Below are 13,753 nucleotides of genomic sequence, written 5' to 3' on the forward strand. Positions count from 1 at the left end.
TCCGTGAAAGCACCATCGGGTTTTGTTCTGACGTCAACAGGAAGCGGGCAGAAGTGGGTGGAGCCCGACAAAAGATGGCGTTCCTGCGGTGTAAACGGGACCCGTGCGGCGTAATCTGCCTTATTTTGACGTACTTCAGCGTGTTTTACGCGGATTACGTGGTTATCCAGTATGTCCTCATCCCCACCTACTCCGACAGGTCAGTGTGTGTGTCTGTGTGACGGCGCGCGCGCCTCCCTCGAGCCCCGAAACGGCGACGCGTCGTCGGTTCGAGGCAGGGCTTCATTCATTCGACAGCCTCCGCTTCACTCCCGTCCTCAGAAAAACCTTCGTGTTTGTTTGTGGAGTTTGGATTAAGGTGTCCGTGCGCGTGCGCTTTGTTTACGCGCGGATCCAGGTGTAAACAGAGCCTGGGAGGATTGTTTCGTCCAACCAACGGGCGATTTTTTTATAATGGTTACTGTCAGGTCATGAAATATCGAATTGTTAGCCATCAGAGTAATTTGTGGGGTTTTGTTATGTCTGAGACTCAAGACGGCCACATAATTGATGAATTAATTTGTTTAAAGTCTGTTTTTGTTCCGTCCGGATTCTTCTGTGCGGTTTTTATGTGACAACATTTAACAACTCCAAGATCCACTTAATGAAAATTGTTGTTTTTTTTTGTACTTCTTTTTTATGTTTTCGTAACATTTTCCTTGATGCTGGACGTATGTAAAGAAAACTCGGATTAAAATGTAATTTCTGAGAATTTCTTTGTTCCAATCGTTGTGAGTCAGGAGAAAATGAGGCTTGAAAAAGCCTGTAGCAGTGACGTAGGTGCTACAGTGGGCGGGCCACGCCCTCCCTGCTCCGCTCCAATCCGATGCGTCCACTTGTAGACGACTAATATCCTTCTACGTCTGAGCTGGAATCTGGATCAGAACTGGACGGCTGGATTATGTAAGGGTTAATGGCCGACGAAGTGTGCGGTTATTACTTTTTAACGCACGCCGTGGAAGCCTGAACCGTCCGACGCGAAGTGACGCACACTTCGAAGGCCATTAACCCGCTTATACCATGGTCAGTTATAAAAGCAATACATATTAACCAGGTTTTAGTCCTTAATTCTTGTTTTTTTTTTTCGATTTGGAAAAAAGCGGAATATATGTTACGTGATGCAGCGCAGCACCACCGCTGCAGTCAAGATTCGGCGATATGTATATGCTGATCGTCCTGATGGGTTGAATAAAGCAGTGTTTTTCAACCTTTTTTGAGCCACGGCACACTTTAACCTCGACAAAAATCCAGCGGCACACCAGCATCCAAAAATTTAAAAAAAAAAGAAAAAAAGGAAAAGCTCATAGTCTGTATTGATCTACAGTCCCTCTGCAATCTCACATGCATTTTTGTGATAATTGTGGCAGAAAAAGATGGAAGCCGCAGTTGTTTTTTCTAAAATATGTAATAAAAGTTAAGTTAAAAGATTCAAAAACTGTGTTCGTTGTTGTTTTAAGACGTTAAGAGGAGGGACTCATTGTGCGCTAAGACTTGCGCTGTCACTTTAACCCAATGCATCATGGGAGATGTAGTGGAAAAATCCGCCGAACACAGACAGACTCGCGTCTCTGAGCCTCATTGTTTTGTTTACTTGTTCCACGGTCTGACACCTGATTCTGTAGAAAGCTACACCGCTAAAGACGAGCTTTAACTGGTATTTTTGTTAGAACTGAGTGACTTATGAGCTAAATCGAAACAACGAGGTGAAGACTTTAACCACTTCTGATTGGTCAGACTGATGACATGTGATTAAGCCTTCAAGAATGATTGGTGGAGACAGTTAAAGGGACGGGACTTTTCAGAAAACAGAGTTTAAGATGCGGCTAAATCGTGGTACTGTCATTCTTATCAAAATGTCTGTAATAGAATCAAATAAACACAAAGAAAAAAGTATTTTACTATCTTTCATATTCCTAACTTCTCAGTGTTTTATCAGGGCCTGTTTGGATGAACACAGAGCTGATATCCTTAAGATGGGAAATGTTTTTAGATCAGTTAATGAGGGCAATTTCCCACGGCACACTTGACTATCTCCCATGGCACACTAGTGTGCCGCGGCACACTGGTTGAAAAACACTGGAATAAAGCATCAGTTCAGAGAGAAAGTTCTCCTCTTACCGCTTATTTTTGTCCAAATGATGAAGCAAAAGGTTATTTTAAAGAAGCCGGCGCAGTGATACAAAACATTTAAGATAGCTGACCGGAACTTATTTTTTCACCGTGCGGTTATCAGGTTTTAATGCACACCCAGCACCCAATCAGAATCGAGTATTCAACCGGACCATGGTATAAAGGTCTGATATTGCTCACCGTTTTCTTTTGCACCGCTAATGGGGGTGGGAGGAGATGTAAACTAGCGGGAGAGCACGTAAACAGAGGGATGATGGGAAATTAGTGCAAACTTCCTCCGTACCACTAAACAACACAGACTAACTGGATGCTAGAAAACGACACAGATTTCTTGGTTCTGGCTAAAAGCGGCATCAAAAACACCGGGACTGCTTGTACGATGGATCAAAAGATGTTGGGAGTGGGACTTTCAGAGATGTGGACTGTTTTTTTTTTTTTTTGTTTACTAACTTTTGGGCTTTTATTAAAAATAAATAAATAAAAGCCAAAGGCTTTGTAAATTTGTGCTATTTAAAATCTAAAACTTGTTGAAAAGAATGAAAGTCAAACGATTGGACAGTTGCCCTTATGATGTCATAAAGAGTTTCCATGCATGGAACGACGATGATGTCATAAAGGACTGGGATTGAGTATTCCGCCCGGCAACAGGCTAATCTATGCTATTTTGGGTATTTGAAGCTAATTTAGAGCTACATTCCATTTAGGGCTGCACGATATAAGGAAAACTTGCGATATGCGATATTAGAGATTAATATTGCGATAACGATATAATTTGCGGTATATAAAAAAATAGAAAAATGCCAAAAACATCATTCCCATTTCATTAGAAACAGTTTAAAATTACACTCCAAATGACCCTCATCGACATAGGTGACAAACATCTAACATAATAGGCCTCCATCTGATTGGTAAACAATGTGAAGGCGTCCATCTGATTGGTCAAATCATAAAGGGATTTATTTGATTCGTTAAAAGCGTCAAGCTGCCATAAGATTGTTTTAACACATTTTGGGTTTACGATTTATTGCGATATTCGCAGTCTTTTGCGATATGCATATTGCAGAGCTGGATATTGCAATAACGATAAATTCGCGGTATATTGTGCAGGCCTAATTCCATTCGTTTTTTTCACTTTTGGCTAATTTTATTGTTATTGTTATACTATAAAAAGTATATGTAGTGTTTATACTTAAAGTTTGTTAGGACTTTTGTTAAATCTGAAAAATCACCTGTTACTCACTTTACTAGCTAGCATTGTTATTAGCATGTTGACAGAATTTTGTTGTTTATTTCTCATTATTTTGGACTTCTTGTGGCTTATTCCCCACTTACTTACTTTTTATAGGTCAATTCAGGATTTTTATATGATATATTTCAGCTCTTTGCTGTGTCTAGCATGTAATAACATATTTATTCACTTATGTATTTATTTGTATTTAAAATTATTATATTAACTTTTATTATAATTATTCCTATAATGGAATATCTTTTATGAACAGCTTTAGCATTTAGCTAGAAAAACAAATTATATAGAAATAGATATATTTCTTTCTAAAATGTCTAGTATTATTTTCTGTATTTTTGGAGGGTTTCTTGTATTTTATCTTTTCTTGTGTGTATTATTATTATTTTTTAATGGCTTTGGTTCCAAAATCGACCCGTTTATTCCACTGAATGTCAGAGTGAACACACACACACTGAGTGTGTGTTTGTGTGCTAAAGTGTGTGTTCTCCCCCTGCAGTGTATGGTGTTCTCTCCACGGCGCCGTCTTTAACCTGATTCTGCTGCTGCTGCTGGCCTGCCATTTCAAAGCCGTCTTCTCGGATCCCGGTGAGTAAATCAGAGGCGTTCTACAGAACATCCAGTCGGTCCGGTTCTCCTTCAATAGAACAAACGCTGGAACAGTTTCAGAGGACTTTGCTTTGTTTTTGTGGCTCCTGAATGCGTCACGGCTCTTGAACTGACTCCAATTGAAGTTTATTTACAAGTTGTCTTCAGAAATTGTCTGGTTTTAGAGGAATGTGTTTGTAAAGCTGCTGAACTCTCATCCTTCAAGTGTGAAAAGCTCATTAAATTGGGTTAAAGCAGGTCCAGTTCAGTACAGAACCCGTTAGACTGAGTTTGTACTCACATCTGTTAAAAGCTCTTTGTTTTGATCAGAATGTATTATCTGTTCTTGTTTGGTAAAATCTCCTCCTGTTACTTGTTTCCAGGCATGGTGCCGCTTCCTGAAACTGCCATCGACTTCTCTGACCTGCGGTCCCAGCCGTCTCGGATCAACGAGCGGGTCAGTTCCGGTTCTCCCTGGACTGAAACCTCCTCTGGAGGAGAACGATTCTCCTCTCAGGAGCGTTTCCGCCTCCAGTAACTGAATCGTCAGACGTAATCAGCTGTAATCAAACCCGGGTTCTGCTCCGTATTGGTGCCAGAACCGTTCAGAGCCGCTGGAACCAGAGAACCGCAGTGACTTCATACAGCAGTCCTGATACCTAAGAGCAGAAAATAAACAAGTTAACCCTCTTTAAAACTCACCTCTGAAGGTCGTATGCTCTACCATGAGTGCTTTGTTCATACAGTCAGTTCTAGAACCAGTCCAAACTCGTTCTAAAAACGATCACTACGGGTTGGTTTAATTCGTTTGACTTCTAGCTCTCTGGAGTCAAATCTTTTCCCATTTTCTTTCTGTTTTTGTCACTGGAATTCAGAAATAAATAGACATCAATGAAGAACTTTTCTCACCAACATTTCAGTTCTGGTTAACGATAAAATTAACCGTCACCCTGGACCTGAAAGAAACCAGATGCAAATGATAAAAATTTAAAACTAACAAACTGTTAAAGAATCTTTACAGCCCAGAATAAATGAGTTTTTCTGTTCTCCAAGGTTAAACTGCATAGTAAAGTTGTGTTTACGTAAAAGTATCAGGATTTAAATCCGAACAGCTGCTCTTCTTGATCATCAGTCAGTTGCTAAGCATTTCCTTTGTCTCCATAGTTTTAGGGTTTATATGTATAAAATGACAATTAAAATCTTTGAGCTGCTTTTTGTTTTACATCCCTTAATGTCATTTATGCTGGATAAAACTGCTAAAACATGAATTAATTATAAATAACTAGGATAACTAGGATATGTGATTTTACTTTTTTATTGGAGGATTAATAAATGGATTTTTTTAAACCCATCTGTAGTTATGGACTGATTTCAGGGCTGTGAGGGCTGGACGTTGTGCAGCCGCTGTGAAACCTACAGACCTCCCAGAGCGCACCACTGCCGCGTCTGCCAGAGGTGCATCCGCCGCATGGACCATCACTGCCCCTGGTGAGGAACCTCCTGCTGCTGCCCTCTCATTTATTTTGGAACTGTTATCATTCTAGATGACAGACTGAAATCTGAATCTGAAGTATCATATCCATTTGTAAAAAGCTATTTTTTTAAGTAGCATTATGCTAAAATAAATGTCTTAAAAATTCAAAACGTCAATCAATGAAACAGTAAAGGTAACAAAGAACTCATTGACAAACTGTTGTTGTCCGTTTTTTTAAATTTGTTTACTTTGTTCTTTGATTGTTTTTTTTTTTTGTTTTTTTTAAGGATCAATAATTGCGTTGGGGAACTAAACCAAAAGTATTTCATCCAGTTCCTTTTCTACACTGGTGAGTTTCTACAACTGCATTTTATTTTTCAGGGCAAAAAACTAAGCAAACACTGGAATCAGGAAGATTGAGCTAGCAAATCGAGCAACGGCTAAAACTAGCATAAGAGTTTGAAGACTTTGTTTGGAGTTCGTACATCTGTGCTGATTTTCCTCTATATATCTACAAACAAACAATAGATGGCAGCATTGGATCTTTTGTTGTAGCTGGAGCTGATGTAGCATGCTAAAGCCAAACTATGAACGAAGTCTGCTTACGTAAAAAGAAAAAGCCTGTCTCTGCAATAAAGTTGCGTTTTTGAGGAATTGCTCAACAGCAAGTGACTGTCTTTAGACGTAGAGTCTTATCAAGTTGCTTTAGTAGTAGCTGGAGCTGGTGTAGCATGCTGAAACTAAACTATAAACAGTCATACATCACTGACACTTTTGCTCTATCACAAACCAACACTAGATGGTAGTGTTGGTTCTTTTATAGTAGCCGGAGCTGAAGTAACATGCTAAAGCTAAACTATGCACAGAACCAGTTTCTGAAAAAGAAAAAAATTCCAGAAATAAAGTTACATTTATGAAGAACTGTCCAATATTCAGTGACTTTCTTAGGTTGTAGATTCTAATAAAGTTTCTTTTGTTGTAGCTGGAACTGATGTAGCACTGAAAGCTAAACTATAAACAGAGCCTGTTTGCATTAGAGAAAAAGCTGCTACAGAGCTGTGTTCCATGTGTATAGCGTCTCCCTTCGTCCTACAGAATAAAAGGGAAGCTTGAAGTTGGGTGTTTGAAACTAGTCGTACTTGCATGAACCCACAACTCTACCTCTCTGCAGGCATGGCCAGCCTGTACTCCATGGTGCTGGTGGTTTGGGCGTGGGTGTGGAGGATACGTAATGAGAGAGGAGGTGGTGCAGAGAAAGAAGGAGAGGAGACGCCCAGCAAACATCTGATTGTGTGAGTGAAGGCGGCACCTCCTTTTGTTCTTTTATTTTAAATCAGTCATTAAATAGGCTTTTTTTTGTGTTTTCTTTTTCTCAGGGCTCATTACATCATCCTCCTGGTGGAGTCCGTGTTGTTCGGAGTATTTGTGATGGTCATCTTCTACGATCAGGTTTGCAGCAACTTTTTATAAAAGTATTTATACAACAGAATAATCTGCAGGACAAAACCTCAAACTAAGGGCTAGCATGCTAAAAAAGACTTAAATTGACGTGTTTCTCTTTGCTATTATGTTTAGGAATTCCATACCTCATTTCCTTTGATGAGTAAATAAATGCTTACAAAAAAGAATTTATTTCATATTAGACGTGACAGGACAACATAAATAATGGTGGCATGCCAGAATGTAGCTAGATATTTAGCTTGTTTAGCTAAAAAACTAGCTCGAAAAAGCGTTAGCTATTTACAAAAAAAAGCGGGTTTCATCTGACCAGAGCGCCTTCTTCCACGTGTTTGGTGTGTCTCCCAGGTGGCTTATGGAAAACTTTAAACAACACTTATATGGATATCTTTAAGAAACGGCTTTCCTTCCATAAAGACCAGATTTGTGCAGTGAAAGACTGATTGTTGTCCTATGGATAGACTCTTCACCTCAGCTGTAGATCTCTGCAGTTCAGCCAGATGTATCATGGACCTCTAGGCGGCATCTCTGATCATCTTCTCCTTATTTGAGCTGAAAGTTTAGACAGATTTGTAGATTTCCAGTCGTCTGACACTCTTTCTATTTCAATATTATCACTTTGCACAGTTCTCCTTGGGATGTTTAAAGCTTGGGAAATATTTTTGCATCCAAATCCGGCTTTAAACTTCTCCACCACAGTATCTCAGACCTGCCTGCTGTGTTCCTTGTTCTTCATGATGCTCTCTGTGCTTTAAATGGACCGCTGAGACTCTCACAGAGCAGCTGCATTTATACGGAGATTTGATAAAATACAGGTGGATTCTATTTATCAGCTTTAGTCATTAAGGTCAACACTGGATCATTCAGAGATCCTCACTGAACATCTGGAGAGAGTTTGCTGCACTGACAGTAAAAGGACTGAATCATTTTGCACGCCCAATATTTCCGTTTTTTATTTGTTAAACGAGTTTGAGCTATCCAATAAATTACGTTCCACTTCCTGATTGTGTCCCACTTGTTGTTGATTCTTCACAAAAAATTACAGTTTGTATCTTTATGTTTGAAGCCTGAAATTTGGCAATCGTTTGAAAAGTTCACGGGTACCGAATACTTTTGCAAGGCACTGTACACTGTCAACATGAGTATTGACAGTCTAAATAGGTTATAGTTGACATATTTTTATGTTAAATAAATATTGATATACAAATAAAATGTACAAACATGTAAATACCTTTTACCTCATAAAGAAAAACTTAAAAGTTTAGACAGGAAAAAATCTAACAAGCTAACAGCGGATAGATTGAGCGTCCACATCCAGAATTTACCACTACACTAGCAAAGCTATTTTTGAGGTCATATGAAAAAAGAAATGAGACAAAGTGTTCTTGGGAGAGGCACCAAACCCCAGATTGGTGTGGTTAGCGTCTGCATAGCAGCCGTTGGTGTGTGAATGGACGAAAGGACTGTGGGGTTACAGCACCAAAAAGTTTACCGTCTCAACGCTACAATCTCCTCCCTCAGCTGGTCTCCATCATCACAGACGAGACTCCCATAGAGCAGATGAAGAACCGGTTGATGATCAGGGACAGGAACTCTCTATCGCCATCCTCTCAGCAGTCCCACCATCCCCCGCACACCCGCAAACCCAAACTGGCCTTGCTGCGGGAGGTCTTCGGTAGAGGTGGGATCACGTTCGCCCTCCGTTGTTCCTGCACTGAAAATGTTACTGAACAGAGTTTCTGTCCGTTAAGGTTCGCTTTTCTGCTGGCTGCTTCCACTCCACCACAGCCCTCCGTCTGTTGGAGGAGTCATCTACTCCGCCCTGCCCAACTACGACGTCTGAGATGTGAAAAGATGTCAGTGGATGTGTCTTTCTGAACAGTGTCTTATCTTTAATGGAGGAGACCGCATGAAGCAAATGGAGGCTGAAGAGAGTATTTATGAATGAATGAGTGAGTGAATGAGTGACTCTGATCCAGACTCATGAAGTTCCTGTCTTTTCCTGAGAAAAGAGCGCCGACAGTCCTGATCTGTACTCTTCTCACCAGCAGTTGCTTTGAACCGTCGCACTCGCTGGGATTAGACCGATCCGTTTTCCTACAGCTTTTATAATAAAACTTCAAAATGTAAAACAGTTTTAGACTTGGAAGGAAACAACAACATTAGGCGTTCACATATCTGTCAGAAGAATTGCATTTTGGTGGTTGATTGTACCTCAAACAGACCCAAATCAGTTTATCTAGTGTAGGTTAATGGAGAATTGACCCACTTGAATGAATGGACAAGAGAAAATGTCCAGAAAGAGCACATTGTTCTCCTATTGAAAAGCAATGATGGATGACTGGGGTTAAGACAAAATATTTTCTGAATTAGACTCTAGAAATTAAAATATTTAAACTTAAATGAGCAGATTCCATTCAGGAGTTACAAAATGTTAATTTTAGCAAATGGAGGACAGTTAAAATTTATGAAACTACAATGGACTTAACCTAAAGACACAGACTTTCGTTTTCTTTAGCAGATGGAAGCATGTGACATAATCATGATCAAAAATCTGGAAATACTTTAGTAATAATGCATATTGAACCAGAGGCTCAATGTAAAACTGGATCTCTTTGCTTTTTTCACTATTAATGGTTTGCTGTAATTCACAATTTTGACTATCAAAATATTACATAATCCCAAAAGTACAGTTTTTTTTAATATAAGTTTTTTAACCTCTATAATCGACAGTAAATACAACACTAACGAGGAAATCACTGATCTCAAATTTCACCCAAAGAAAATATTACCGTTACATAAACCAGCTGATGTTAGCTTAGCGTCAGTCAAATCCCAGCGAACTTGACAAAACGGAGGTTCCTGCAGAACTCCACTGGCTTTTGTTCAAGGTCCTCCTCTCTACAACACCACTGATGTCATAGACGTTTTTAAATGTATGCACTACATGGACCTCTGGGTGCAATGTCTGATCATCTCCAGTCCACAGAGGGGTCATTTAAAAAAGGTCAAAGGTCAAGCTTTTTAATTTTATGCTGACGAAACAAAGTTTTTAGTTCAGGTTTAGAACTAAAGGGTCCTAACCTTTAGTACTATTTATCCTTAAGTATTGTTTTCTTATAATAAAGCTTTTTCAATCACAGGACACTAAAGATGTTAACCTTTAGATCAAATTAATCTTGATTTAACTCATGACACAGAAAACATACCCAGAAAATGGACCTAGTTCTTGTTTTTTCACACATTTTCCTTGTGTTTTCTACACCACAAAGGGCCTCTGAATCTACCAGCTGAACTGTGTTCTATCACACGCATTTCAAAGACAACAGACTTTATCAAACGAACCGCTTCAGTGCAAAAATATCTTTAGCTGTGACATTTGCTTGAAAACACAAAAAAATGTCAATGTTCTGCTGTGTTTAAGAAGGGAAGTGTAAATTATTTATTGTTTTTCACTTTCAGATTGAGTTTACTCTTACCAGTATTTGTGTATTTTTAAATGTTAAGTAAAGCCGCCTCTTTAAGCTTCTCTGAAATGAAGCGAGCTGCCTCTTCCTAGGTCTTCTAAACATGTTCATTTTAATCATGAAAAGAGGCACAGATGTATGTTTACAATATTTATTTTGAAAATAAAGACAAAGGACTTGCTGGATATTTAACTGACTAAATAAAATCAAAAAAATGATACATAAACTATTTGAAAGCATCAGTTGTTAGCTTTCAATTAACCGAGTTTTCCTCGGTTTGTCCTAACAATCTCCTTGCTTTGATTTGCATGAAACTTCTTTTAGTTCCTAGATATGTCACTAGTACCAAACAGCCTTATTGGGCTACTTCATCAATCCATCTCCCAAACATGCTTAATCCCTCTGGGCCTATCCCAGCCACTGGTGGGCACAGGTGGGGTACGCCCTGTAAGTGTGCATGTCCTCAGTTTTTAAAAGTATTAATACGGTGGCCATAAAAGCCTTGCTCCAAAAATTCGAGCTAGCTACAAGCATTTTTAGGACCTAATTAAGACAGACAGTTTGCAAGAATTTACCAGTTCATCAAAGCAACTTCATTACAAGTAAAAACAAGCAAAAAAAATTCCAGACACTAGCTTTTCTAGCTTAAGTAAAATACTGGTGCTAGCTTAGCATTTAAACTTTTATAAAAGAATGCGGATGCTAACTTAGCATATTTAGCTTTGATAAGTATAATGTTTATGCTAGCACAATAATTTTTTACAACGTGAACTTGGGATTTATCTTGCTGTCTGTCTTTCTTAGGTATTTAAATGTACGTCTATTTTTAGCCACTCCAGCATCTTTGCTAATTGCATATATTTCTACACTAAAAGCTAGCAAACATAAAATATTAAGTAGCATAATTTTTGCTTAATCTTCCTCTTATTTTATTAGTTTACAACTATTTCAAAGCTAGCATGCTTTGTTCTACAATGCCTAAACTTCCCGCGTTTATCAGTTGTAAACAAACCTTTCTGACTAGCTTCTTTAAGCTAATCTTTTACTAGCCCCTTTTATGACTAATAATAAATCATGTAAATTTAGCAAACTGTCAGTTTTGGAGGGCAAAAAAATAATTGAAAAACTATGTAAGACATTTGAAATACACAATCAGTATGGTAATAACCTAAAAAAAAAAAGGCTACCCAAGCTAGCTAGCTAACTCTCATTTACATATCCAGCAAAGTTCCTTCGTTTTCTGTCTTTGTGTTTATATTTATATCTTTTGTACCAAGCCTAGAATTATTTTTGTTGTTTGGGTAAAAAATGTAAGTAAACGAATTTTTGCACATTAGGAACTGAAAAGGGGGCATTTTAATGTTTCGCTGGTTAAGAAAAATGTCCCAAAAAGTGGAAAAATGTAGATATTTCGGTCAAAACTTCTAGAAAGCTCAAAGAGGCCGTTTTAAACCTCCCGTGTTTAATTTTGTGTGCATAAATATTGTTCATTTGAATTGTTTTTCCAACCAGGGTTCAACTGCAATTCACAATATGCAAGTGCTTTAATTACATAATCCATTTGACAAGAGCAAAGATAAATCCTGAAAGGACACAGATAAAAGAATTGATGGCTTGTGTTACTAAATGTTTTTGTTTTAGGTCAAAGTAAAAAGATGTCAGTTGTGATTGTTGGAGAGCAGTTACGAGCAAATGAACATAATTCGTACGAGTTTCTTGCGTTCGTCGATGTTCGCAGATTTCCAACCAGGGTTTTTGCTGACTGTTCTTTGCGTGAATTCAGTTCTGAGCCGTTAAAATGTTTAGTCGGTTGGTAATTACAGTTTATGCGTATTCTATGAAATTTATGCACAATTATTACGTAAATCTCACGCAATTATACGTAATTTTTGCTATATAATGCACAAATTTGTGGCTTTCCATGTAAGTCTAACAGACTTTTCACACATGTACCTCTGACATCTAACTTTTATATCGCGCATACGGCGCAGATATCGCTAAAGCTCAATAATTACTTATATGTGTGAATTTTAATCACTTCTGAACATTTATTGATAAAAAAACGAAAGACAAAATTAAAACCTTTCTTGGACCAAATATTTATATAGTTAGGACTCATGACTGCTCTCCACACTCAAACAAAGACATTTATGGCTCAACTGTGGTTTAATGTTTTACATATGAAGATGTTTATTTTGCTGATGATGTGCAATTTTCATGAAAATAAGTCACTGAAATATTTTGTTTTATTTTATCATCTGGGTATAAAAAAAGTCTGGGTTTGAAATGTTTTCCTTCAAAAATCATGTAGTACAGAGTCCTTTGATTCCTGAATAAAGGTGCACTGGTGGGGTAGTGGTTAGCCCTCTGGCCTCACAGCAAGAAGGCCCTGGTTTGAATCCCTGCTGGGTTCTCCCTGTGTACGTGTAGCTTTTTCCAGACACTTCAGAGTAAAAACCGGATTCATTGGTTGATTGGTGTCTCTAAATTGCCCGTAGGTGTAAAAGTGTGTGTAAGTGTGTGGCCCGCCTTTGCCCAAGAGTAGCTGGGATAGGCTCCAGCAACCCTGTGACTCCAAAAGGGATTCAGCAGGATGGATGGATCCTAATTTTTTATATTTAACTGTAAGAGCAACCCTGACAAGATGATTGAACTAAAAGTTCAAAAACCTTTTTTTCATGGTTTCCTCTGGAATGTGTTAACTTTGGTCTCAAGAGTCATCTGTTGACTGATGGAGTGCTCTTGTTAGCTCAAAAACCACTAAACTGTCAGTTCAAATCACAAAGAGGAAACTTTTATAGGATGAGGTTTAAAGAAAATCTGGTTTTCGTGGATCTAGGCAGCAGGGAAGAATGTTTTTGGTTGTTTTTTTTTTTTGCTTGAATTGATGAAAAAAAGTTGTTTTAAACAATATTTTGTTTTTTAACCTTCTTCAGAAAAACAAGTTTTATTGTGAAAAATGTTTTTAACCACCGAGACTGAAAATGTTGAGCCGTTCTGTCGAGTGACACAGGTCACCAAGTGTCCAAAACGTGAATTTCTTGAGCCAAACAAGTTTACAACCAAGTCAGGTTTGTTTGTTCATGTTTGAATCTTGAAAAGTGTTGTTTCCTCTTGATATGCTGCTCTCTGTCATTGAACGTGAAGTAAATACTGATGTCTTCTAAACTCTTTGTCTCTGACTTTTCAAATTCTTTCTTTATTTTTGCATTCGGATCATTATCATGTGTGTTGACGTGTAAAGAATTTTATTGTTAAGTGAAGCTGATGAAAACCAAGAACATCTAAAGATGTTTTTGTTTCAACGTCTCTCAGGATGTTTGTTTAACCCTTGTGCTATCTTGGATGACCCCA

At 38.3% G+C, this 13,753-nt stretch overlaps 1 protein-coding gene across 1 annotated transcript; it reads left to right on the plus strand.

The window, feature by feature from the left end:
• On the plus strand, positions 1-13,567 carry LOC101159224 (palmitoyltransferase ZDHHC3). Its single transcript, XM_004079645.4, has 9 exons — positions 1-199; positions 3,912-4,000; positions 4,384-4,457; positions 5,376-5,488; positions 5,762-5,823; positions 6,646-6,766; positions 6,851-6,923; positions 8,454-8,613; positions 8,684-13,567. Exons 1-9 carry the CDS (start codon positions 75-77, stop codon positions 8,773-8,775), a joined length of 909 nt encoding a protein of 302 aa, XP_004079693.1. The 5' UTR covers positions 1-74; the 3' UTR covers positions 8,776-13,567.
• Positions 13,568-13,753: the final 186 nt, after the last annotated feature.

This window comes from Oryzias latipes, chromosome 18 (assembly GCF_002234675.1).
Source record: "Oryzias latipes chromosome 18, ASM223467v1".
Classification (NCBI taxonomy): domain Eukaryota; kingdom Metazoa; phylum Chordata; class Actinopteri; order Beloniformes; family Adrianichthyidae; genus Oryzias; species Oryzias latipes.